This window comes from Coloeus monedula (genome assembly GCF_965178545.1).
Source record: "Coloeus monedula genome assembly, chromosome: 28".
NCBI classification, from domain to species: Eukaryota; Metazoa; Chordata; class Aves; order Passeriformes; family Corvidae; genus Coloeus; species Coloeus monedula.
The window spans coordinates 2,678,715-2,703,244 of NC_138808.1; the positions used below are offsets into that span (position 1 = coordinate 2,678,715).

The 24,530-nt window shown below is 48.1% G+C and overlaps 1 protein-coding gene across 1 annotated transcript in view; it reads left to right on the forward strand.

Moving 5' to 3' along the window:
• Positions 1-16,746: 16,746 nt before the first annotated feature.
• The window catches only part of DPYSL2 (dihydropyrimidinase like 2), a 42,356-nt gene continuing 34,572 nt past the window's right edge, over positions 16,747-24,530 (forward strand). Inside the window, exons 1-3 of the mRNA XM_082298380.1 lie at positions 16,747-16,897; positions 20,078-20,166; positions 21,434-21,618. Coding sequence (XP_082154506.1) covers positions 16,859-16,897; positions 20,078-20,166; positions 21,434-21,618 — 313 coding nt within the window. The 5' untranslated portion in view covers positions 16,747-16,858. The remainder of the gene's footprint in view (positions 16,898-20,077; positions 20,167-21,433; positions 21,619-24,530) is intronic.

The following is a 24,530-nucleotide window of genomic DNA, read 5'->3' on the forward strand; positions in this document are numbered from 1 at the left end:
CTGTAGCTTCTGTCCATTATCACCCTGGGAATAGCTGAGAAAAATCTGATTTCAGGGCAGGCTGGTGCCTTTCACACACTGAATTAGTGAGGAGAGGTTTTGATTGCAGTGAGGGTGTCCACTCCCTCTGGAAGTCACTGGGAATTGTGGGCCTCATTTCCATTTGGGCCTTTGGAAAATCCTCTGGTAATTGATTCAATATTTGTACTATTGGCTGTGGGCAGGGTGTTTGCATGGACTAAAACTGTTTGCATGACTAAAACCCACTGGCAACAAAATTTGAGTGGCAGAAATTTGCCAGGGCTATTTTATGTTAGCTGAGGTCGCTGAGGACAAAACTGAAAGAAAAGTGAGGCATAGGATAAACAGAAATAAAAAGGACATAGAAGAAAAATTATCTTTGTCTCAGCATTTTAATTGACTTTATTCATTTATCAAAATACTTTCTGCTGGTCTTTAATGTTCCTGAAATTATGTGTCTCGTCTTTGAGTGCTCACTGCCAAGAAAAGCTGTCAGCCACTCCAGCAATTATCATATTCCAAAGGGAAGTTGGTTAATGATTTCTCTGTGACAACTTGGTCTTTCAGTTTTTGTGCTCTGCCAGAACAATTTCCAACCCAATGAAGCATTTTAGGATTTGGTTGGATTCTTAATACTCAAGGAATATTCTGGAAATAGCAGTTATTCAGTGCCACCTCTTGATCCTGAGCCTGTGCCTTAGAAAATTCAAATGCCAGGGAGGGATGCAGGGAGCAGCAATGGGTAAGGCAACACCCAGAAAGAGGGAAGGCAGCTTTCCCAGCTTCTGGCCAGGCAGGGAAATTAAGATTGTTCCAGTGGCACATGCAGCAAGTTCATGTTTTTAAGGGCTGCACGCTTTTGTAAGCAGTGCTGGTTGCAGAGTTCAGCACAGCCTAAAACAGACCCTTGCTCTCAGCATCCCTAAAATGTTGTTGATTTATATTCAAGCTTTGTTCAGCCTCTCTTTGAGAATCAGAGTGGTTTGGGTTGGAAGGGACCTTAAAGATCCAGGCTGGAGGTCTCTAAGCCATCCCTTAAATTGGCACAGTGGCTTGTGCCAGGCCTTCTTTGCTCATTTTCACTGGAGAATTGACTCAGTGGAGTTCTGCTTCTGCAAATACCCAAATTTCACTGGGATCCTGCCTTGCATGGTAAATCTTGCACCCACTGGAAGTATTAATAATCAATTATTTGCAATAGGAAGAGCCCCAGATTTGGAAGTAGTTGCTGTCATTTAGTTTAATAATGGCAATTTAATGGTGGAATATACTGCTGTACTTTCTGTCTGGGTTTTAATTGTTAAATAATGAAGAAAATTCTGGATTTGCAGCAATTACCTCACCTAAGGATGGAAGGCAAATAAAGCAACATCGAGCTTATATTGCCTTGTTTTTAATTCAAATCAAGTTTGATTGTTCAGCCTTGGAAGTAACTGTGAGAATGAAATGGAATAAAGCAGCATTAGACATTTCATTCATGAGAAGTGGAATCAGAGAATCCCAGAATGGACTGGGTGGGAAGAGACCTTAAATCCTATCGAATCCCACTTCCTGCCATGGGCAGGGACACCTTCCACTATTCTAGGTTCCTCCAAGACCTGTCCAACCTGGCCTTGGACTTCCAGGGATCTAGAAGCAGCCACAGTGTCTCTGGAATTCCATCTTAGCTGCTCACCACCCTCACAGAGAGGATTTTTTTCCCTAATATCCAATCTAAAACTGCTCTCTGTCAGTTTAAAGCCATTCCCCCTTGTCCTGTCACTCCAGGCTCTTGTAAAAGCTGGGATTTCTTGGCCAGATGGAACAGGAAATCAGAAATCACTGCTCACCATTGGTGCGACAGGGGGATCAATCCTGTGCTCCGGGGTTTTTCCAGTCAGATTCCAGGGCTCTGTACATGAAGGGAGTCTCGGTATGAGAGTAAAGAGACCAAATTTTCCCCTTGTTTGACAAGGAGCTAGCCCACTGCCCATCTTTGTGCTCACATTTCCTTTCTATCAGTGTAAAGTTCTTTTTGCAAAAGAAATTTGTGCAATCCAGGCTCTTTGTGCCATCCTTCTCCTTGTCTCTGCCAAGGCCAATCCCCAGGCAGGAATTGTCTCCTCTCATGGGGTGCTGAGTGCTGAAGGCAGGGAGTACTTACAGCACTCAGCACTTTTGTGCAAGAGCATAAAAGGGTCTTAAATTAGGCCAATTCTGCCACTCTCCTCTGCAGTTTCAGGTAAGCTCTCTATTCATCACTTCACTTTTCCGGGGTGTTATTCCTGCTGCAAGTCACTTGCTCAGAGGTGTCCAGAGTTTTAAGATGTTAAAATCTGAAGATGTGTTTCTACTGAGTTTCTCTCTTTTGTTCTTTTTATCAATTAATATTATCCACACATCATATTACAAATTTAACCCATTTTCATGTGTTATTAAATAGTTTATCTGCAAAGAAGTGTTCAGCTTATTCTGCTCTGCACACCCCTATAACTGATAGAGCAAGATCTAATTAATGCTCATTACAGGAGCAGAATATAAAGCTGCTGCATGGAGACTGAAGCTGCCAGTGTGATTCCAACTGCCCTGATTCACTTCTAAGGTTGTGTTTAGGTTTCTCCAGTGTTTCCCCACTTTTGTAGGGCCAAGTATGAGCTGTTTTCTGAGGAATTTTCATATTGATGCAGGGTTTATGAAATTCAGATGAGGGTCAGTGTCCTTCTCAAAGTAATTTATGTGGTTCTCAGTGAAAATAGACACCCTGTGGGATTATTAAACACATGGATTATCAGATCCCAGTGATTTTTCAGGAAAATTTTGTTATTTCCATGCTTAGAGCATGGGCATATCCAGTTGCTGGCTTAATATGTTACCACTCAGGAATTGTTCTGTTATTTAGCTGTGAACTCAAATTGAAATATAAATTCCATCACCCCATATTCTCTTTATGATAACAAATTTGATGGGAATCTGATATACCTGACTGGGAATTCTGGAATCTTGAACAAAGCTTGTGTGTCAGGCATTATAGAGGTTCAGTGGGACTCATGCAGGCAATAAATTTCTATGGCTGATCCCAAATTCAGAGTGATTTTGGGGGTCTGAGTTCTCACAGAACTGGCTGGTGCACTTTTACTCATGCTACGACTCTTCCTGGAGGAAGAAATATTTGAGGAATAAAGCTGTGGAATCATATAGGCACATTTGAGTGTTTCAGTTCCAGTGTAACAGAATGAATAGAATTTGCTACAGCTGGGATTTTTGCAAGATCTGATATTTGGGTTTCAGAGATGGAAATAAAAACTTTTTAAAATTGCCTCCTTTTTAGTCACTGTCCATGAAAGGACCATAAAAACAAAATTAATATACAGACACTGTGAAATACCCAAAAAGGAGAATACAGACAAAGGAGGATATCTTTTAGCAGTTCAGTCATTTTTTGGAGTGCCTGAATTTCCTCTGGGTGACTGAAATCATCTTTGGTTTGATACGAGAGACCAGCCACAGTCTCAGCAGATCAGCAGACACAGGTGAGGTCTTTGACAGACTTCCCCTGAGCCCAGCTGGAAATACAAACCCCAAATAACTGAAATACTGCTGAGTGTGTCCTCGAGTGCCTGTGGAAAGGGGAACCATTTGGAGATGGATGTTCAGTGTGTGGTTGTCTGTGTTTTGTGGGGTCATTGTAGAAGAGTCAGATCTGTACAGCAGGAAAACAGCCTTTGGGAGTGACCTTTATCAGCTCTGAGACGTTTGGAGGTTTAGTCCTGTCTGCAGGATTTCATTCCCGTCTGGATCCCGACGCAGCCTCCAGCTTTCCTGGCAGATCCGCCCCACCCCTCCACAGAGCCTGTGCCTGTGACCATCTGAGCATCCTGCAGGGCTGTGCCAAGGGATGAATGAGCTGGATTCCAGGCTGGCCCTGAAAGCCACTGCCTTCGTCTCAGCAAACTGCAGAACGTGTCAGCACAATCACTCCAAGGCTTTCCTCTTGCTGGAGCCTCCGCCAGCACTCGCTGCAGCTCCGGCACTGCCTGATCAGCAGTGCTGTGGCAATTAATATTTATAAACCCTAAATAAAACAGCACTTGTGTGTACCTGAGAGACCATCTGTTGGGCTCCAGTCCCCAACCACGCACCTGAGATCAGCGTGGCTGCAACCCTGCTGGATCCTGGGGGATGGCCCCAGGAGGGGAAGAAGGTGGGGCTGTTTCCCTGGAGAGCCCCTGTCTTTGGATTCCTCCCTCCTTCATTAGTTACCAGAGCACATCATCCTCATCCTTCAGGGCCAAGCTGCAGGCTTATTTTTTTCCTTTTAGTCTGGAGTCTTTTATCACTGTGCTGCGCATTTATTACATGGCTTTGCTCAGTTGTGACCTTGGCTTTGGTGGTTTTCCACCCTTTGGTACAAATGCCTTGATTTGGGTGTGGTTTGCAGGGAGAGATGGCTCTGTGATTATTTTTAAATACCTCGATTTATTTCTTTTAGTGTTTTTTGTTTTTTTTTTTTTGAATCTTGCAAAGGTGCTTCATAGCCATTTGGACACAGATGCCTCTCAATTAACAATTAATGTATGCACGTGCAAAGATGCCTATCAATGAATAATGCATGGCAATAATCAGCCTGGCCATTGGGTTTGGCCCGCACGAATATTGCATATGGATTATCCTGAGGGCCCCAAATCACACGTGAAAAACATATTATCAGGTGGAGACAGACACGCTCGACCGATTGTGTGCCGCACTTCCTACCTTTGTGACCAGGCTGGCTCTGCTCCCACGTCCCCAGGGTCTCCCATGCTCGCAGGGTCTGGTGGACTCTGCCCGAACCAACCCTTTGGGAATGACCCCAGCCCTCCCTCCACCCCGCCGGCCCTGGAGCGGCTCGTTTAGGTACAAACCCCGGGGAATAAGTCCCAGAGGATGGGACAGGCGGAGCAGGCGCTGGGTCGGAGCCCAGCAGCGAAGGGGCTGCACCGGGCACGGAGAGCCCGGCGGGCTCTGACCCGCGCCGGGCCGGGCGCGGCTGGTGCTGAAGGGACAGCGCCGGTGGCCGGGCCGGGCCCAGCCGGGGCCACGTCTCCCCCTTGACCTCATCCCCTCTCTGCGCCCCATCTTCCCTCTTCCCCATCTTCTCTGCGCCCCATCTTCCCTCTTCCCCATCTTCTCTGCGCCCCATCTCTCCTCGCACTCTATCTCCGCTCTGCTCCCCACCCTCGCTCTGCCCCCATCTGCTCTCCGTCCCCCACTTCCTCTTTGCCCCCCCATCTCCTCTCTGCCCCCACCTCTCCTTGCCCCCATCTCCCCTTTGCCCATCTCCCCCTTGCCCCCATCTTCTCTCTACCCCCATCTTTCCTTTCCTCCCCATCCTCCCTCTGCCCCCACCTCCCTTCCGCCACCATCTCCCCTTTGCCCCCATCTCCCCCACCTCCCCTCGCCCCCGTCGCAGGGTCGCTGTCACCACGGGCAGGAGCGCACGGGGCTGCTCTGTCTCCTCCTCTAGAAACCTGCTCTCAGCCGGAGCCGCCTTTGGCTGCCTCCCCTCATCCCCCGCAGGGAGAAACCGGGGTCTCCTGGCGCTGCAGAGGCTTAATTGACTCGCAAGGTCACTAATTTCAGCTCCTGGAGGTAAGTCCTTGTTGCCAGCTCGTTTTCATCTCTCCCCCGTTTCTCACACCCCTCACCCATCTGTCTCTCTTTCTCATCCTCTCTCCAGTGCCATCAATCAGCCCTTTTCCCCCCTGAAGAGGGTCTGCACCAACGATGCCCCAAACCCCAGGAAGCTGAGTCAGCGTTCTGCTCCTGCAGCCCCACTGACCCAGCCGCGATCCCAGCTGCTCCCGCCCTCCGGCTCCGCGGTGTTGGGAAAAGTGAGGAACAATGGGATTCCGGGAGCACTCCACCATTGCTAGGCTGGGGGAGGCAGGGGACAGGCTGGTGGGAGGAAGGGAGGCACGGAGGCAGAGCCCCTTTCTGCCCTGCCCGGGGAAGGGGAGCAGCCGGAGGGGAGGAGGTGCCCGGACCCCATCAGCCTCCCTGGAACAGCGAGAGCCGCACGCCGGGGAAGGGGAGGGGGAGAGGGTGGGTGTGATGGGGGCTGTTGCTCCAACCTGATCGAGTCCATTTGCCAATTCACCACTCGCATCACTTCCGGAGCAGTCCTCAGTTTCTGCTGCAGAGTGAGCTTTCTTTTTTTTTTTTTTTTTTTAATTATTTTTTAATTTTTTTTTTCCTCTCCTTCTCTCTCCTTTTCCCTCCCTCCCCATCTGGATGCTGGGAACTTGAAGCCTCCTCCCTTAATTGCAGCAGGATCTGCCCCATCCTTGCCTCAACTTTGCGCTGCATCAAAGAGACAGAGCGAGCCACAGGCTGGCTGGTGCCGATGGGGGCAGGGGACCTGCCGGGCACAGCCCTTTGCAGTTGATGTTGCCGTATCTCTAGGACCCAGATCCATCTCTTTCCTATCGCTTTCCTTTTTTCCCCCCACCTCTCCTCTCCCCGCGTGTGTGTGTGTCTGTGTGTGTGTGTGTGTGTGCAGGATCCTCCTGGTTACCGCTGTTGTTATTCCCCCTTAGCAGGGAGACCACCCCAGCCATGGCTGAGAGGAAGCAGAACGGGCGGCAGGGAGAGGAAGAAGAAGTGCCAGCCTTCTTCAAAAACCTGGGCTCGGGCAGTCCCAAGCCCCGGCAGAAATTCTGTGGCATGTTCTGCCCGGTGGAAGGCTCCCTGGAGAACAAGACCATCGACTTCGACTCGCTCTCGGTGGGCCGCGGATGTAACAAAGTCGTGGCAAAGCAGAAGGATGTTGCCCACCTGGGTCCGGATGCTCCGTCCGTCTATTCCAGGCAGAGCGGGAAGGGAGGGGAACCATCTGTTGAATTCGGGAGGAAGGTGGAGATCAGGAGTGCCACGGGGAAGGAGGCGCTGCAGAACCTGAATGACAAGGTGGGTGCATATATAGAGATATATATATATATATATTGTGTGAGGTGAACTCGAGCAGGCGATAGGCTGCAGAGAGGATGGATCCTCTCCACCTGCAGCCGCTGGCTTTTATGTCCCCTGCATCCGTGTGGCAGCCCGTGCCTTCCCCTCGGCAGCCGCATCTCTGGCAGAACCTCCCCTCCAGAGCTCGAATGCTGTCCGTGTGCTCTCTGCAGGTGTGCGAGAGGGGGGCACAAGAAAAAAGGCGGCCCCCCCTCCGCACCCACAAACACCCCGCCCTGCCCTCCTGTTTTGGGAGAAAGAGCGACTTTTTTGTTTCTTAGGCGATTCCCCAAGCACGAGGGCAGGGAAATGCCCCACCCAGGCAGGGAATGCAGCTCACGGAACAGAAACGCGATTGTGAGCAAAAGAGCATCGATGAGCTTGCACCTACCGGGATCAAACCCCTGCAGGCTTCTTCCAGGGGGATGCTCCTACCCCTGCTGCCAGGGGAGGACAGGCGCCGGAGTGACCCCTGAGAGCTGCATTTCAATGCCAATTTTCAGCAGGGCCGCTGGCTTTAGTGGGAATTTTTGACTCGGGAAGATCTGGGACTTTCACAGGAATGTGGCATCCTCGTAGCAACCCAGGTTTTTAAGACTCCTGCAGATATTTCTCATTCTCTGGGTTTGTCAGGGTGTAATAAAGCCCATCCTCTTCCAGAGGCAAAACCCACTAAACCCATGGGTCTGCCTGACCATGCCCATCTGCTTTCCTCTGTAAATCAATTTGAACCAGTTTTATTCAGCTGTGAGCCAGGAAATACTCAGTGAACGCCTCTGACAATGCTGGCTCCTGTGCAGAGGCTGGAAGAGCAGAAATTAATGAATGAAGTACCCACCAGCAGCCTGCTAAACTCCTGGCATAGGGCAGGAGTTTCTCTGAGTAGTCTCCCAGTGGGTTTAGAGCAGCCCTTTCTTCTGTAAGCTGTTTCTGGGATGTGCCTTCTGATTTTTAATACTGATGTGGATTGTGTACGCTGGGCAGAAGTCTGCCTGGAATTCAGAATATGGGCTTGTTCACCACTTTCTCCTGCTTTCAGAAACATGAAGTGTTACTGGAGGTAATATAGAAATAGGAATTAATAAAATTTATTGGTTATAAAATAGGGGCTCATCCACCCCAAATCAGCCCCTGCTGCAGTGACCAGCCATATTTCCACATGTGAACCACTGCTGTCAGAAAGAGCTCACAAAGGCAGGCCCAGATTTTCAGAATTCCCACACACCAGCCCCAATGAGGAGGAGGAGGATGTGCTCCATGCTGCTCCAAACCTGGCTTCCCAAACCCAAACAAAAGTTTGCCACTACAGATGCCTGAGGTTTGCTCTGACCATGCTGGAGTGGCTACTAATGGAGTAACTTTCCATGATTTATTTGTCTTGTTGGACAAATCAAGGTGCATTTCAAGAATAAAGGGCTTTTTCATCCTGGGGAGTCAAAGGTTCTGCAATTCAGGACACTTTAAGAGCTAATTTTGGACAATTTGATGTCCTGTGAGACATAAGCAGGATATACCTTAAAGAGATCAATTATTTTCTGATTACATGGTACCAGTATAATAAAAACTTTAAGTACACCATTGTGAAAAATCAGAATCCACCAACAATATTAATAACATTTTTTTTTAAGTGTGTTTTTTGGTTCTATTTTTTAATATTATTGTCTAAATGTTAGCTGAGGGGATGAAATAATGGGATGGTACAAAACATTTAAGTTGTTTCTCATTAGCTTTACTTAACACTGATGCCAATGGATCGTGTTGTGAGGGGTGGTGAGCACTGGGGTAAGTGCAATCTCTTGGGATAAATGTTATGCTGTGGATTGGGAATTTATTGCAGGAATGTTTTAGCTTTGGCTTTCCAGCTGACTGCACCCATAGCTTGAATCAATGGTGAAATCCTCAGCAGTTAAAATCGGTTTTATGGATTTAAAACACAGTCATCCTTTCTGTCGCTTATAGAAAGATCTTGTCTTAATCCCCTTTGAAATAGTTAACAAAGCAACATGGACAAGCTATTTTTTATATTTTTCTTTGAGGTCTCAACTGTCAAGAGGATAAAGAAGGGGATGTAATTATTCTACATTAAATAGCAATATATTGTTCTGTGGGACAAGATAAGGGCAATCAAATCTCTCTGTGTCTGTCCTGCCTGGGACATTCTGTAGCCATCTATCATGTGTTGCCCCTGGGCTGTGCTGCCTCATAATTCAGTGTTAAGATCATCTCTGGAGGCACCAGGAAGGCTTGGCCTCAGTTCCAGCAGCGTTTGCAGCTCTATCTCTGGCGGCCAATTCAACAGGTCTGCTGCTTCCAGCTGCCAGGCCTTGGAGAACTGACTGTGCTTCTATTTCCCATCTGAACTTTCTCATCTTCCCTGTTTGGGCTGTTCCTGGCTGGTTCTGGAGCTGCTGGTTCAGTGCTCCGAGGCCCTGACCCCAGCACTGGGGTGTGCCAAGAACGGCGTCTTCAGATGTGGGATTCCTTAAATGAGGCACGAGATCCTTGGCCTAGCTCTCAGGAGCTGCTGTGCACCTGCAAGATCATTTCCTGCAGTGGCATTTACCCACAGGATGATCCAGGTTGGAAAATCCCTCTCAGACCATCGAGTCCGACCGGTGACCGATCCCCACCTTGTGTCCAGCCCAGAGCTCTGAGTGCCACGTCCAGGCCTTCCTTGGTCACCTCCAGGGATGGGCACTCCAAACCTCCCTGGGCAATTCCAAGGCCTGAGCACCCTTTCCATGAGGAAATTCCCGCTGCTGTCCACCCTGAGGCTCCCCTGGCCCAGCCTGAGGCCGTTCCCTCTCCTCCTGTCCCTGTTCCCTGCCAGCAGAGCCCGACCCCCCCGGCTGCCCCCTCCTGTCAGGGACTTGTGCAGAGCCACAAGGTCCCCCCTGATCCTCCTTTGCTCCAGCCTGAGCCTCTTTCCCAGCTCCCTCAGCCTCTCCTGGGGCTCCAGCCCCTTCCCCAGCTCTGTTGCCCATCAGCTCTGCTTTGTAGTCAGGGCAGAAGCTGGGAAGTTCCTGGTCCCAGAGCTGGAATGGCATCCCAGGGCAATATTTCCCTTTTCCTTACATGACCAGTCTTGAGAGAGGGACATTTTTCTAGGGTTTGAAAAACTTTGGCCATTGATTGCTTGAGCTGGGTCATTCCTGCTAGTGTATTTCCCAGACTTCTCACATCTGTAATTGCTATTCTTTCTGTCTTTCTCACCTGTTGACATTTTTGGGACAGAGACAGTATTTTAGGGAACATCTATAGAGAAAAGCAAGGTTTAATTGCGAGAGAGATCACAAGGGCTTTAATCTGGTTTGTAGAGAGAGCCTGAGTAGCTGCTCAGACTCTTCAACACCAGTACAAGCCCTGGGATCCCAGATCTCTCCTTCATTTGCCATCTTGTTCTTACTCCAGTAGTTCAGGTGTTTCCCCTGTGTGCCTTTACATCCCTTTTTTACCTCCCTTAAAACAGAGCACTGTGTGTAAACTGCTGGTCTGAACCAACAAAGCCTATTGTAACAAATAACAAAAATGAAAAAACAGAGAGTAGGAAAATGTTTTTATTTTAGAATTGACAGGAGAGGACTCACTTGCAAAACACTGTCATGAAGCTTGGGACATGACTGGACTTTCTCCTAAAACCTCAAAGCTCTCAGGATCATGGTTGTTCATTCCTGGAGAGAAATAATGAAAACAGGATATTGTTGAGAGCTCAAATAATCACAGACTCTGGAACATTAATGGAACTGTTGTCTAAAACAAAGGAGCTGTTCCAGACAGCTGGAAATGCAGTCCTGAGTTTAATTTGTTACAATGCCTGCAATTTTTCTAGCCTTGTTTCGACAATCATTGCTCGCAAAATAATCAGGGAGGATGGCTTGCATGCTCTTCCAGTGGGTCAGGATGGTTTGTGGAAAAAAAACTAACAGTGAGGAGCAGAAATGCCAAAGTCCTCTCAACTTCTTCTCAAAGCCATCATTCTGCACAGCTGATGTTCCATACATCCAGTGGGTGTCTTGTGGAGTGGTTTTATGTGCAGAATTTACCAATACCACATTTTCATGCAGGAATGAGCAAGGGGCCTTGATACAGGACCAATGTATTATTTGGGTTAAAGATTTAACACTTGGAGCCAGGACTCCCTGCTCAGTTTAGAGCTGATACAGGTTCTACCCCAAGGCATAAATGCCATTCCTGGCACATGGGAGTGGCAGTTTGCTGTGCCACCCTTACATCACCGCCCTGGCCATCATTTAACAGGCCCCATCTGGTTAGTAGGTGCTGGGCAGTCATTTAGGGTCTGCCTGAAGTCTTTTACCTGCAGGGCTTTGACTCCCTGTATCACCCATCTGTCTTGTGGCACATCAAGTCTGGGTGTATCTGCTGGGATGTTGTTGTAAAGTTGGGAAATGACGTTGTCAGCAAAGCTCAGATGGGGTTGGGGGAGGGTGTTCTCAAGAACTCTCTTAGCTTAAAAGCATTTGGGAGCAGGAAACCACCCAAACCCAAACCTCTTTGCATTTGTGTGTGATTATCAATGTCCTGTTCTGTGATCCCCTACCAGAGTGCAGGAATGAATCTCATGGTGGGAAAAGAGAGGTCAAAATTCCATTTTTTCCCTGAGTCATGATCATCCTCCATCTCAGAGGAAGGCAAAGCTGGCTGGCACAAGCAGGGATGGCAGTGGCTGAGAGCCTGATGCTTTGCCCTATAGGTTTTTGGGGAAGGAAAAGGGATTATAATGGTAAAAAACTGTGCAAATCACTGAAAATAGGCATTTCTTAGCCCCTACCCATGGTTCCCACAGGCCTGGAGGTGCCAGAGGATGAAAGGGAGAGGCAGTGACAGCGAGGCCTGAATGTCCCATGCCTTTGTTCCAGAAGTTCTGCATTTAGCTGTAGTGCAGGTCAGGGCAGGATGTGGCTGTGAGCAGTTTGGAGAGAACAACACATTTTTTTCTGTGAATTGTACAACCCCTGACAGAGCAATCCCTGTCTAGAACCCTGAAGAAAGCCTGGCTCATTCCCGGGTACATGATGGGGAATTAACTCTGCTGGGCTTGTTTAAGGACAATTCATATCATGGTGCTCAGGACATTTCCTCTAAGAAATACACTCCAACACTAACAGCTTTCTTAAAATGATGTTTTTGAACCTCCTAAAGGGTTCTTGGGCTACTAAAAGAAGCAAAATCAATTGGAAGGTTAATTTTAATTTGCAGATCGAATGTACATTTTGATCGACCTGTTTGTGTGGCTAGAAAGTGAATCTTCCCCTCATAAAATAGTCTGTGTAGTCTGTATGCAAAAAAAATCAGGCTGTTTCTCTGAGAAGCTGTATGATTTTTACCTCCTCATAGTAACATGTTTGACCCTCATGGTAATTTCTTAATTTTAATTTTCTCCTGTAAGATAATAAAACCAGAGATGCCCGTGGTCAAGTATAACAGTAATTTAATTTATAGTGATTAATAATGGACAGTTCTTTCACCATCTTTTGGGGAGGACAGATATATAACTCATCCTGCCATGTATCAGCCTGGATTTAATCCTTCCAACACTTTCTAGGATGCAGGAGGTTGCTGGATCCATGGAAAACTTTAAAATCGTTGAGAGTCGGAGCTGATGCAACAATTGGCATTGGCAGGATCATGACTGAAAATTAGGGCCTGATGGGTGAACTCCTAAAAGCTCTTTTGGCCCAGTTTATTTAAATCCATCTCTGATCTCTCTTTTCATTAAGTTTTAAAATGGATGCTTCCATTTGCAGGGTTTTTAATTTCATGGCAAAATGCCCTTGTGGACACACCTTTAAGTATTCAGTAGGAGTGAAAGCAACTGGGTGTTGCAGAAATTCTGTGGGCTTTGTTGCCATTACACTAAAATTCCACAGAGGAAGAACATCTTTTTAATACTTCTTTTCCCAACCATTCAGTAACTCCACAGTGGGAATAAAATTCTTTGCCAAGTGCTTTATGGTAGTTCACAGAATCTGTGAGTTAAGATTCAGAGCTGGTGTAAATTGATTTCCACTGATGCTTGTGCTGATTTATTTCAGCATAGATTTATTTTGATGATTTTAGCATAGATTATCACTGCACAGAGATTCTCATATTCCGGTGCCATTTTCCCTCTAGACCTTTCCAGGATATAAATTTAGACATGTATTTGCTCCTTTAACATGAAATAAGTTTTTGCTGCCAAGAGCCTCACAAGAAATGCTGCAGCAGCTGGGCAGGAATGGCTGAGGGTGATCCTGGCCAATATTTCCCCCAAATATCTGAAGCCTGAGGATGGGTCAGGGATACTCTTGTCCTTCCCTTTATTAGCATTGATTAGGCAGTGCTCATTAACGTGGCACCTTTAACTGTAGCCTGCTCAGCCCCCTGTGTGCATTAGTAGACCTGTGGAAGACAAAGTGCATCAGCATTATCCAGAATCCCGTCACTTCCCACAATATCCTGGCACTGCTGTAGGGCAGCTGGGCTGGATCCAGCTCTGCCAGGATTTAAGGAGGAAGTTCAATTCTCTTCTTTTAACAAAGGACCCAACTCCTGCCCCTGACATTTCATACATAGTTACTTTTCTTCATTCAGCTTGTGGGGGAATTTATGCAGAAACTAGAGATTTACCCAGGGAATTACTTAGAGAATCATGGAATGGTTTGGGTTGGAAAGAACCTTAAAGCTCATCCAGTTCCAGCCTCTGCCAGGGGCAGGGACACCTTCCACTGGACCAGATTGCTCCGAGCTCTATCAGAACCGTCCAAAAAGAGCAGGATGCACCTCAGTAATTCCAGACTGTTTCCCACTTGTTCTCATCTCAACATTGTCCATTAGCTCTTCTCCTCCCCTCCTGATCACCTGCCCTCATGTGTGTTTATACAACAGGCAATTTCCATTCCTCACCTGTCTTTAGGCAGGCTAAATAAGCCAGTTTGCAACTACATTAATTTTTAAATTACGTATTTTGACAGCCTTTTAGCTCATTGCTAAAAGCAAAGAAAATTGGGGCATATTGGTGTGGTGTAATGCTGCTAAAGGACACATTTGGGAGCTCAGTTCTGGTCCTAAACCATGGAAGCTTTAAAGTTTTGGTGCTCTGTAGATGTTGCCTCTTCAACAGCTGTGGCTTTCCAGCCCTTTAATCTCTGTATTTATTTCATTCTGTACTACTTAGGTTCTTGCAACAAGGTGATGAGAAAGACAAGCTAAGTGTCACCTGGAGATTGGTTATTGCTTTCTGACCCTAGTCACTGCTGGATCCAAGTTATGGAATATATGATTATGGAATAATTAACATTCAAGAACTGCTGCTCTGAATTAAGCCCACATGCAGTAAGGAGCCTCATAAAAAAAAAAATTGCAATACTTGTGTTTGGGCAGATGAGATGGGCTCTAGGTGTGTTAGTGATCCACTGCCCAAGGCCTGGGTGCCAGCTCCCAACCCTTGGCCAGTGTGTGATTCCTCTCTGGTACTCTGCTACGTGCAAAAAAAGACATGGAACCATTCAGATACGAAACCGAGGAGGAAAACGAGCATCAAAGAGAAAAAAAAGGAACAGTTGCACTGTCTAAATTTAGAGACCTGATGTAGATTCTTGCTGCCATGTTCTGAACAAAAATATGCTGAGGTTTCAAAACTTCTTCCAGCACACATCAGAGGGTCAGGATAACTCATTTAGGGTCGTCTATTCTAATCATTAAATCAAAATAAAGCCCTACAGTCTGACAAATTAACCATTTTGCCACTGTCATAATGAGCCACTTTTTCATTTGTGGCTAATTGGATATTAACTGATTCACATATCAGCTCTTTAAGTGTTGTGTGACGTCCTACCTATGCCCAGGAAAAACTCCTTCGCTATTTTCCTTAGAGCTTCCTGTGAAGAAATGAACATAAAAGGTCCTGATAGGGGTCTGTTTGAACAGATGTTGTCTTCATAATGATTTATTGCTCTCCCAGAGCAAAGGTTTCATTTCTTAACTGGTTCTGCACAGTGTGTTTGGGTATGTAGAGATCACAATTTCGTGGCAGGCAAAGCTGCAGTTTGTGCGATGTGGAATTCCTCATGAGTGAGGGAAGAAGGTAAGTCTTTGGTTGTTAATTATCAGTTATAACCTTCAAGCAGAAGTTATTTTGTGGCATTAATTGATTTGCGAAGGTAATTCATGGCTTCGAGTTCTCCAAGAAATGTGTTGTACACACACAGCACAGCTGATGTCAGAGGAACCTGCCTGGCCAGGGATCCCACCTCCCTTCCCTGCACTGGGACAAGTGCACTGTAAACAATGAGGAGATATTTATGCCATTTAATGCATTTCTTTCCTTGAAGTACCAGCTTATGGAGTTCAGGGACTGAGAAATTTAAGACTCCAAGTGTGACTGAAACATGGAACACAGAGTTGGCAGCACTGGAGTAGTAAGGAATGGCCCGAGGGACCAGAGAGGATCCCCACGCCCGGGTGCGTAGTTCTGAGCCCACATTTCCCTGGCACTAAAGCTCCAGGTTAGTGACCAGAGGTGTCTCTGGGGCTTGCATCCGGGCTGGATTTTCTGGACGAGGTGTGAGAGAAGGCAGACTAGGAAACCAAAGCGTCGGGAGTGGCTTCAAATCTTCATTTCCACACCCCCGCCTCCTCCCAGTTAGCTAACTGGGAGCGCCAGAAAGGGTAGGGTGGGACAAAGAAGATCGAAAGCAGCGACTTCCCCATCGGGCATCCTCCGTTCTGCCGGTGGGGGGGCTCGGATGGTGGCGTGTCCGCAGCCCCGGAAATGAGGGATCGTTCCCGGGGGCTGCAGAGCCGGCGGGGGATGGATGGGGGTGTCCGCATCCCCAGGGATGGAGGGGGCGTTCCCGCTCCTCCCGGGATGGGGTGCAGCCTCAGCGGAGGATGCATGGGAGTGCCCGCACCCCCGGCAATAGTGGGGTCGTCCCCTCTCCCCCCGGGGGTGCAGCCCCGGCGGTGGATACAGGGGAGTGTCCGCACCCCCAGGGATGGAGGGATCATTCCCGCTCCTCCCAGGGAATCTCGCAGCCCCGGCGGGGAATAAAACGGGGCGTGCTCATTTCGCAGAGCCCCGCAGCTGCCCCGCCCAACGCTGCAGCTTCGGGGCCTCCAGGAAGCGGTTGGGTGGGAGCGGGGGGGCCGGGTGGGCGGTGCCTGGCGTGTCCCGATGTATTCCGGTCCGTCTGTCCCGATATATCTCTCCCTGTCTATCCCGGTGCCTCCCGGTGCCTCCCGATCCGCGCTCCCGCGCCCCGCCGCCGGGAGCGCGCGCGCCCCTCCCACCCCTTATTTGCATTCCGGCGCGTCCCCTGCTCTCCCATTGGGCGGAGGCCGCCGCTGATTTGCATCCCCGCGGGCGCTCAGCCAATGGCGCCGCGCGCCGGGCGGGCGGGGCTCGGGAGCGGCGGGGCCGCATGCGCAGCTCCCGCCCCGCCGCCGCTCGGGGCTGGGCCGGGCTTGGCTGGGCTGGGCTGGGCCGGGCTTTGCCGGGGCTGGGCTGGGCCGGGCTGGGCTTCGGGCGTAGGGAAGAAAGGGAAACGCGCAGGGCTGGCTGCTTCTCCCGTTCCTGCCATTGCGGAGAGCACGGTTCGCCTCCCGCGCCGCGCCGCGCCGCGCCCCCCCCCCTCCCCCCCGCTACCCTGCCCCGGGATCGCAGTGATTTGGCCTCGGGGGATTTATTTTTATTCTGTTTTATTATAATTTTTTTTTTTTTTTTTTTTTTTTTTTTTTGATCTACGCACCGGTGGAGGGGAGGTCGTGGAGCAGTTGCTGCGCGGGAGACAATAGCGGTGCAGCAGCCGCCGCGCTTCTCTTTAAAAAATATATAACATTATTGAATAAATACATCGGGGGTTGATTTCCCAAGATGTCTTATCAGGGGAAGAAAAATATTCCGCGGATCACGGTGAGTGGAGCGCAGGGAAACAGCGGCGGGGAAGGGGGAGGGGTGCGCGGGGATGGAGCCCTTTGTGTGCCGGAGCGATGCGGGGCTGGGGCAGGATAATGGGATCAGGGATAATGCGGCGCTTCCTGTGCTGCAGCGTCGGGGGGGCTCGGGGGGGCCGGGGTCGGCAGAGCCGGGAGATGCTGAGCCCCGGCCGGAGGCGGATTCAGCGGCATCGCCCCGCGGCAGCGCAGCCCCGGCCCCGGAGAGCATCGCGGACCCCCGCGCGGGGGGCTCGGCGCCCTCGGGCTGTGCCCGGGGAGGGGTCCCTGCCCTCGGGCTGTGCCCGGGGGGCTCTCCCAGCCCTCGTTGTGTGCCTGGGAGGGGCTCGGTGCCTGCTCCATCCCCGCCCGCCCCAGCCCGGCGAAGGGCGGCTCCGGGCGGGGGGGATAAGCCCGAGACCCCAGTCCCCGCCGGGCTGGCGCTGGGGATTTTCCAGGATCGCCTTTTCTTCGCCAGGAAGCGTCTGGCAAGGCGCAGGTTTCGGTGCGATCCTGGGGGAGCAGGGAAGGAGCCGTTATATAAACCCCTCCGTCGCTCTCCTTGTTGTGGGAGCCGATTTAGGGCAGGTATTGCAGGTCCAAGGGTACCAACTTTTGGTTACGTAAGCTATCCCCGTCTAACGGGCTGCTGGAGCTGCTTATTTTTTTTGACACGAGTTTTTCATCCTTGGCAGCCGCTCCTCACCATCCCCACGGACACACCCATCCCTTCATCCTCGGGGGCAGGAAAAGGAGCTCTGAAACGGGGTTTTGACGTGTCGGGTTTGGGCAGGAGTCGCTGGGTTGTACAGTTGCGGTGCTTAAGGAATTCAGGGGATGTGCAAAATGGTTATTGATAAATGGAGCATCGTTTTTTTTAAAATTATTTTTCTTTGCGAAGGAGGGTCAGTTTTGCTCCGAGAGTCCAATGGTAAGGAGTTCAAAAAGCTGCCTGTGTTTAAAGGGCGATGGAGGTTCCTACTGTATCCCTGTCACGGCCCAGGAGTAGCATGACGCATTTTTCTTCTGGCTGAACGCTCTGATTTATGTTGTGTGCACCCAATCCTCCTGCAAAGGGGTAGGAAAAATCAGATTTTGCTCCTATTTGCTGTTGTGCAAATCTGGAATTATCAACCGAGGCTAATGCTGGAAGAAGGAGGATAATGGATGTGTGGCTGCCCTGATTTTGCTGCTGAATAGACACAGATTTGGTGGCAGGCCCTCGAAGGGATGCGAGCTGTGTGTGCTTTTGTCTCCAAGGTGGTTGAGATGAGCAGGAGGATTCGCCCTGATCTCAGAGCCCTCTCAAGAGCCCAGCAGCAGCCCTGGTTACTGCCAGAAGCATCATTAAAATGCTCCAGGCTGCGTTTTTGTGGCCACTTTATGTATATTTTTTCCCTTGTTCTTCCCTAATTGATGCCCAGTGTGTTAGGACTCAGGCTGTCGGTCACATCCATGACCAGGCTTTCCCTTTTTAATGGCACAAGGAGCCTGCACTGGAGGTGGGTATCAACACTGCAGTGTTTCTGGAAACGGTAAACATGTAGGACAGTTTGCTGGAGAGGCTGGCATTGAAAGACAAGTGGGTTTTTCACACCCCACGTTAATTCACTCAGGCTTGTTGGCATTTGCAGCAGCTCCTAAATTGAATTTTTGGGGGTTTCTTTGTATTTGAAATCGGTGGCGTTGTCCGGGGGAACTCTCCATTGCAGCAGGAAGAGGAAGGAGAAGAAGGAGGGAGATGGACTTAACATCTCCTAGATGCTAAGCAGTGATATAAAAGATGGGTATTATGGTATAAATCAGTATCTGATGCAGTTTGTGGAATTTGGTGTTAAAAGAGCCGTGTCAGTTGAGAATTGGGTACTCCAACTCTTCATCTTTATTATGAGGAATTTGGGAAAACACCTGATTGTTCCTTCTGTTTGTTGAACAGTGGAGTTGGCACCTCAAAACCAGGGCCCTGAGCATCCCTGTCACTGTTTTACATGTATTTTTCTATAAGTTCATACATATTTTTTTCTGTAAGTCCATGGCACCTCTGAGTTAAAAGTCCAGCTTTTGGTTTCCCCAGCCTTTGGCTGTGCTGGTATGGCTTTGTTCTCTTCCAAAGGCGTTTTTAGGAGGAGGAAAAAAGAATCAGAGTAAGTACAAGTGCATGTCTGAGGGCCAAAGGTGTGGTTTAAACCAAACACTCACAGCATGTATGTGCTTTGCTTTAAATATTCATCTGCTGTAAAAATGCATCTGTGATGTGTGGATGAGGGAACCAGGGGGATGTAGCAGCCACTTTTAACTGTCCTCCCAGTCAGGAGCTCTGCAGTGGGTTTCACTCTTGTTTATGAGTACTGCAAAAAAAAGAAAACCAACATTTGTTTTTGACCTAAGATCTTGAAGAAGCAAGCTGTAACCTGGGCTGGGATGAAATCATGCTGCCTGATAGCTGCCTTTTTGTAATTACCTTCCTGTTCCTGCCAAACTGTCTTCTAATTTCAGGAAATCTTAATAACCATTTTGTAAATCCTTCCCTTAACCCTAATTTGCTAAATACGTGCTTATTTCCATCTGGTTCTGCAGTGGTGCTCTGAAAAGGCAAGGAAAGGATCCTCTGCATCGAAACATCACTAAATTGGACCAAAGGAGCTTGTTTGTGTTGCGTAACCCCTGGCAACAGACTTTTGGGCCATTTTCCTGACAGCAGTTGACTCACGTTGAGCCAAGTAGTGACTCCACTGTGTGGGTGCATATAGGAAATTTTGCATACAACCAAGGCAGAAAAAAATAAGAGGTGTGGATCTAACACGTCCCTCCAAGTGTTATTTAGTGCTGCTGCTGCTGCAGATGATGGTGGCAGGCTGCAGGTAGGAGTGAAGCTGCCAGAGCAGACGAGACCACTGGAACCCACCTCCTTCCCCGTTCTGATTTTTTTTTTTTTTTGAATTTTTTTTTGATCGTCAGTGTGATGAAAGGCCTTCCAGATGAAATAAAACATTTTATCTTTCCAGTTGAAAGTGCAGCAGTTGACTTGTGTTTTGACGTGGGCTGGTGAATAATGCAGAGGTTGTTGCCTTCCCTCCTCTTTCATCTCTGGAGTGACACTGCAGACTGTCAGCTCTCCCACTGAATAATTGTGTCTTGTGTTGTGCTTCTTTTGTTGCAGAGTGATCGTCTTTTGATCAAAGGTGGTAAAATAGTTAATGATGACCAGTCCTTCTATGCAGACATTTACATGGAGGACGGGTTGATAAAGTAAGTGAAGCCTCATGGTGGGATTGGGGATGCATGGAAATGCACTGCAGATTGGCTGGAGTAGTTTAATCTCAGAGAGCTCTATTAAATTGCAATGAAAAATTAATATTTCCCCCTCTGTCGTGGTGTTTAATGAAGGAGCTTTAAAAGCAGGGTGTTGAATTAAATAAACAACTGGGCCGAAACCTCACTGGCTCCGAGGAGGTACTTACATGCACTTAATTTTAGCCATGTGAGCAGCCCCATGCTGAGATGACACATGTGTTTGAAGTTATCTGTGCTGTAACATTTCACTGAGTTATGACTTCAGATATTTTGAATCCAGAGTTCAGCATCCTAACACAGTTAATTCTCTTTTAGGCTTGGAGGCTGGACTTAGGTGACCTCTGGAAGTCTCTTGCAGTGCTGACTTCTCTCGGGCTGTGATGCAAGGATCGCTCCAGCCCTCCTTCTTCAAGTTAAAAATGACCCTGTAGTGGAAGAGGTTCAGACCTCTTTCTGTGTTTTCAGGCCTGAAACATGCGTTCCTGGCACATGAAATGTGTTACAGATTTCTTTGGAAAATTACTCTTAGGAAAAAATGGACAAGACGGAGGTTACAAACAAGGAATTTTCCTGTTCTGGCTAAACAGCCAGCACATGTGCTTTTTTAATCAAGGTTAGAAGTTAAAGGAGCCAGCCAGAGACAGTTAATTAATTGCAGTGTGTCATCCACTACTGCACTGCTAAAAATAGGTCCGTGAAGAGCTGGACTGGAGAGACCTCTGAGGGTCTCACCAGGAATTTGGTAACCAATATCTGCTTGAATTTATGTTTGTGCAGGGATTCTGTAATACTTACACATGAGAGGAAGGTAGAAAATATAGAAGCAAAAATTCTTCAGTGCTCCCAAACCAATGGTAACATCGAAATTGCTGTTAGAGAGCTTGAATCAAAGTGTTGAGCTGCCAGTTTAAAAAAAGCCCCAGTAAAGCTGTGTTTGGTGCAGTGATCGTCCATGACCTGCACAGCCCCTTCTGGAGGGGCTCTGTCTTTTCCTTCCTTTAATATTGCCCCAAAATCCTGAAGGAATTGCATGCTTCACTCGCTATTATGCAACTGCTTCCAGGGGAAGAATGAAACACCCTCAGCCCTGTGTGTGCTGATCCTGTGCCCTGCTTTATATGGAAAAAGACAACTGCAGCCAGGCTAAGTAGCACTGGGGTGTTTGTTTACAGGCTGCTCACCTGGGTGTGCCTGACCTGCTCCTTGAAACCTCTTTCCCCAGGCAAATAGGGGAGAACCTGATTGTGCCAGGGGGAGTGAAAACCATCGAGGCCCATGGCAGGATGGTGATTCCTGGCGGGATCGACGTCCACACCCGGTTCCAGATGCCAGAGCAGGGGATGACATCTGCTGATGATTTCTTCCAGGGGACCAAGGCTGCACTGGCTGGCGGCACCACCATGATCAGTAAGTGCCTGCTTTCCTCTTCCAGCAAAGCTGGGCTTTTCTATTTCCCCGATAAGAACAGGAGCTGTGGGAGTCACCTTGTTCTGGACCAGTGGGTGATGTCTGGCCAGGTTGCTGGGGAAAGCTTGTGGGAATAAGGGTGGAAAAGCAGGACCCCAGGATTTCCCCATCTTGCAGTTGTCACTCATTTCACTTGTCTTCCCTTGCTGGTGATGTGACTTCAGCAGGTTTTTGGGTCTGCTTGTGCTGGAACCAGTGTTACTGTGAACTCTGGCTCCAGAGTGAGGAGCAGATCCCCCACATTCCTGTGCTTTGGTCCCTTGTCTGTGGAAAGATGTCCATTGTATTTCTCACACCCAGAAGCCTGATGCCAGTGTTCTGTGTGTCTTTGAAAACTGGGCCACTTATTTCAGGATCTGCACATGCCCACTTCAGCTTTAGCACCAGGATTTTTGTTAACGTAGCTCTGTTTGTACTCATCTCCTCCTCTGGAGAAAGAGAGGAATTGGAAAGTGAAAATACCTCAAAATAAAACAGACAGACTGACTGACTCTTGTGCTGACAGCAGGATTAGACATTCCTGGTGTTCCCTTCTGCCTCTAAAACACCTCAGGAATGGCTTCCAGGCTATCTGTCCCTGCTTGTGTTAGCCACTGGATCTTAAAACTCCACAAGCAAGTCATTGTTGGTAACCTTGTTTGAGCCAGAAGGAAAAAACCAAACCCTTCTGTTGCAGAGCAGCTGATCAGGTGTAAAACCTTACCACAGTGTCCCAGGCTCTGTTGCTGCATGTGGGAATGAGGGATAAAGGTGTGAAGTGATCCAAAATCTGAGCATCTCGCAGTCTTTCATGTACTCTGAGGTGCTGCCATTCCACAGGAGGGGAGTTCAGGCACAGAGGAATAAAAGAATCTGGTTCAGAACAGGTATTAGTGTCTATTGTCCAGTTCATGGATATAAAGAGATCTTAGGCACAGCCAGGAACCAGCTTAACTCTCCTGAGTTCAAACCAAGCTCCGCACGGACTGGAACATCCTCATCTCGCAGAGCTTGGTTGTGAGCAGTCCTTGATCCCTGCCCTGATGGGTGGACTTGGATTGATTGACAGGAGGCTGGAGGTTATGTCTTGGTCTGATGCTTCAAAGAAACAATCTTAAAATTACCTGGGAAATTACTTTTCATAACATTATCACTTCAGGCTGTGAGGTTTGTGGCCGAAGATAAGCTCACACACAGGGGATGTGGCTGTGGATGGTGCCTTTGTGCACACTAATACCCCACTTCTTCAAATCTTTGCTGTCACTTTGAATCAATAGCACTGAAATGGTTTTTTATTTTCAGCCTCAGTTCATTGACTTCGTTTTGTTGGTTGTTCCTTCATTAGGAGTACACCTGGTTCACACGAATTATTGTTTTGTTCTTCCTTGTTAAGTCGAATTAGGTCAAAATAACATTCTCTCATCTGCATGTGACCTTCCAGCAGCACTATTCCCCTCAGTGGCACTTCTTGAAAGTAGAAATTGCTTTGGCAAAATTTTTTCTGGAGTAGCCCTTTACTTTGGTTGCCTAATTTTACCTCTGCAGAGCCTCCTGTTTCAGAAATGCTTTATGTGTGTAAATATTTATTGCCTTCATGGCTGTAGTACCTGAATATCTCACTAATGGTGAGATAACACTTTTCTGAGTTAGGGAGGTGGGAGGAGAACCCCCCATTTTACAGTTTCTCCTTTTACAGCTGTGAAAATGAGCATAATTTGGATTATGACCATGAGCAAACCATTCAGAGGAGGCTGGTGATTAAACTTGACCATCCTAAGTATCTCAGATTAAGACACCAAAATACAAAATCATCTCTGAACAACAAAAAAAATCTTCCTGTGACTGCAGCAAGGACTAATTGGGTGATGGAGAGGCATTTCTGATTGGGTGGGAATCTGCAACTGGAGCAGTGGAAAGCAGGATGAATGATCCAGGGTAGACTTCAAAGCTTTGGAGCCTCTGCCCTGTGTCAGCTCAGCTGTTCCTCTGAGCAAAATTACAGCATTTGCAAAAGTTTTTCCACAGTGAAGCCCTGGTGAACACTCTCTTGGTGGGTGGCCCTTGGGCTTCCCCACAGCAGGTGGGAGTTGTGGTGGATAGCAGCATTTTTTTTTCTTACGATAAATGGGGCAATATTTAGTGAACTGGTTTAATGGTATCACAAATTGCAACCTGAAAATGACACTCTTATCTCACTGTGTATTTTAAATGCTGGGATTTTTCAATCTGCTCCTCCTGTGGACTTGTATGTCTTTGTTCTTCAGTCTTTTTTAGGAAAAAGCACTTCTTTTTGGATGTGAGATTTGTGGAAAAAAACCACCCAATTTCCTCATTAGTGCTTTAAGCAAACTTTGTGTGGTTTATTTACAAATACCTTTACTCCATCTGTTTCTCTGCTTTGTGCATAACCCTCACTTTGGGCACACAAAACAGCTTCCTCAGCTTCATGCTTCAATTTGTTTCACATTTTTGTGCAGGAGGGCATTTTAAGGCTGTTTACTTTACAGTTGTTGCAGGGAAATACTTGTTTTACACACAGTTTTCAGTGAAATCGAAACAAGAACCTTGGATACGTTTCCCCTGGTGGTTGGTTTATAAAAATTGTGGGTGAAATTCTGGCTTTGGTGAGTTTTGGCATCCACCTGCAGTGCCAGGAATTCACCTGGAGGATCTGCTTTGGTGAATCTCATTTTCAGCTCAGATCAAATTCAATGTTGCTCCTTTAATTCTCATGGCAGACACATCCAAGTAACCTACTGTTTCCAAGCCCTGTCCTCATTTGCTTGCTCCCCTCTGAATTCATCCCTGCAGCATCACAAGGGGGGAATCAGATGGGTCCTGCTGTCACATGGAGCAATTGTGGGGTTTTTGTG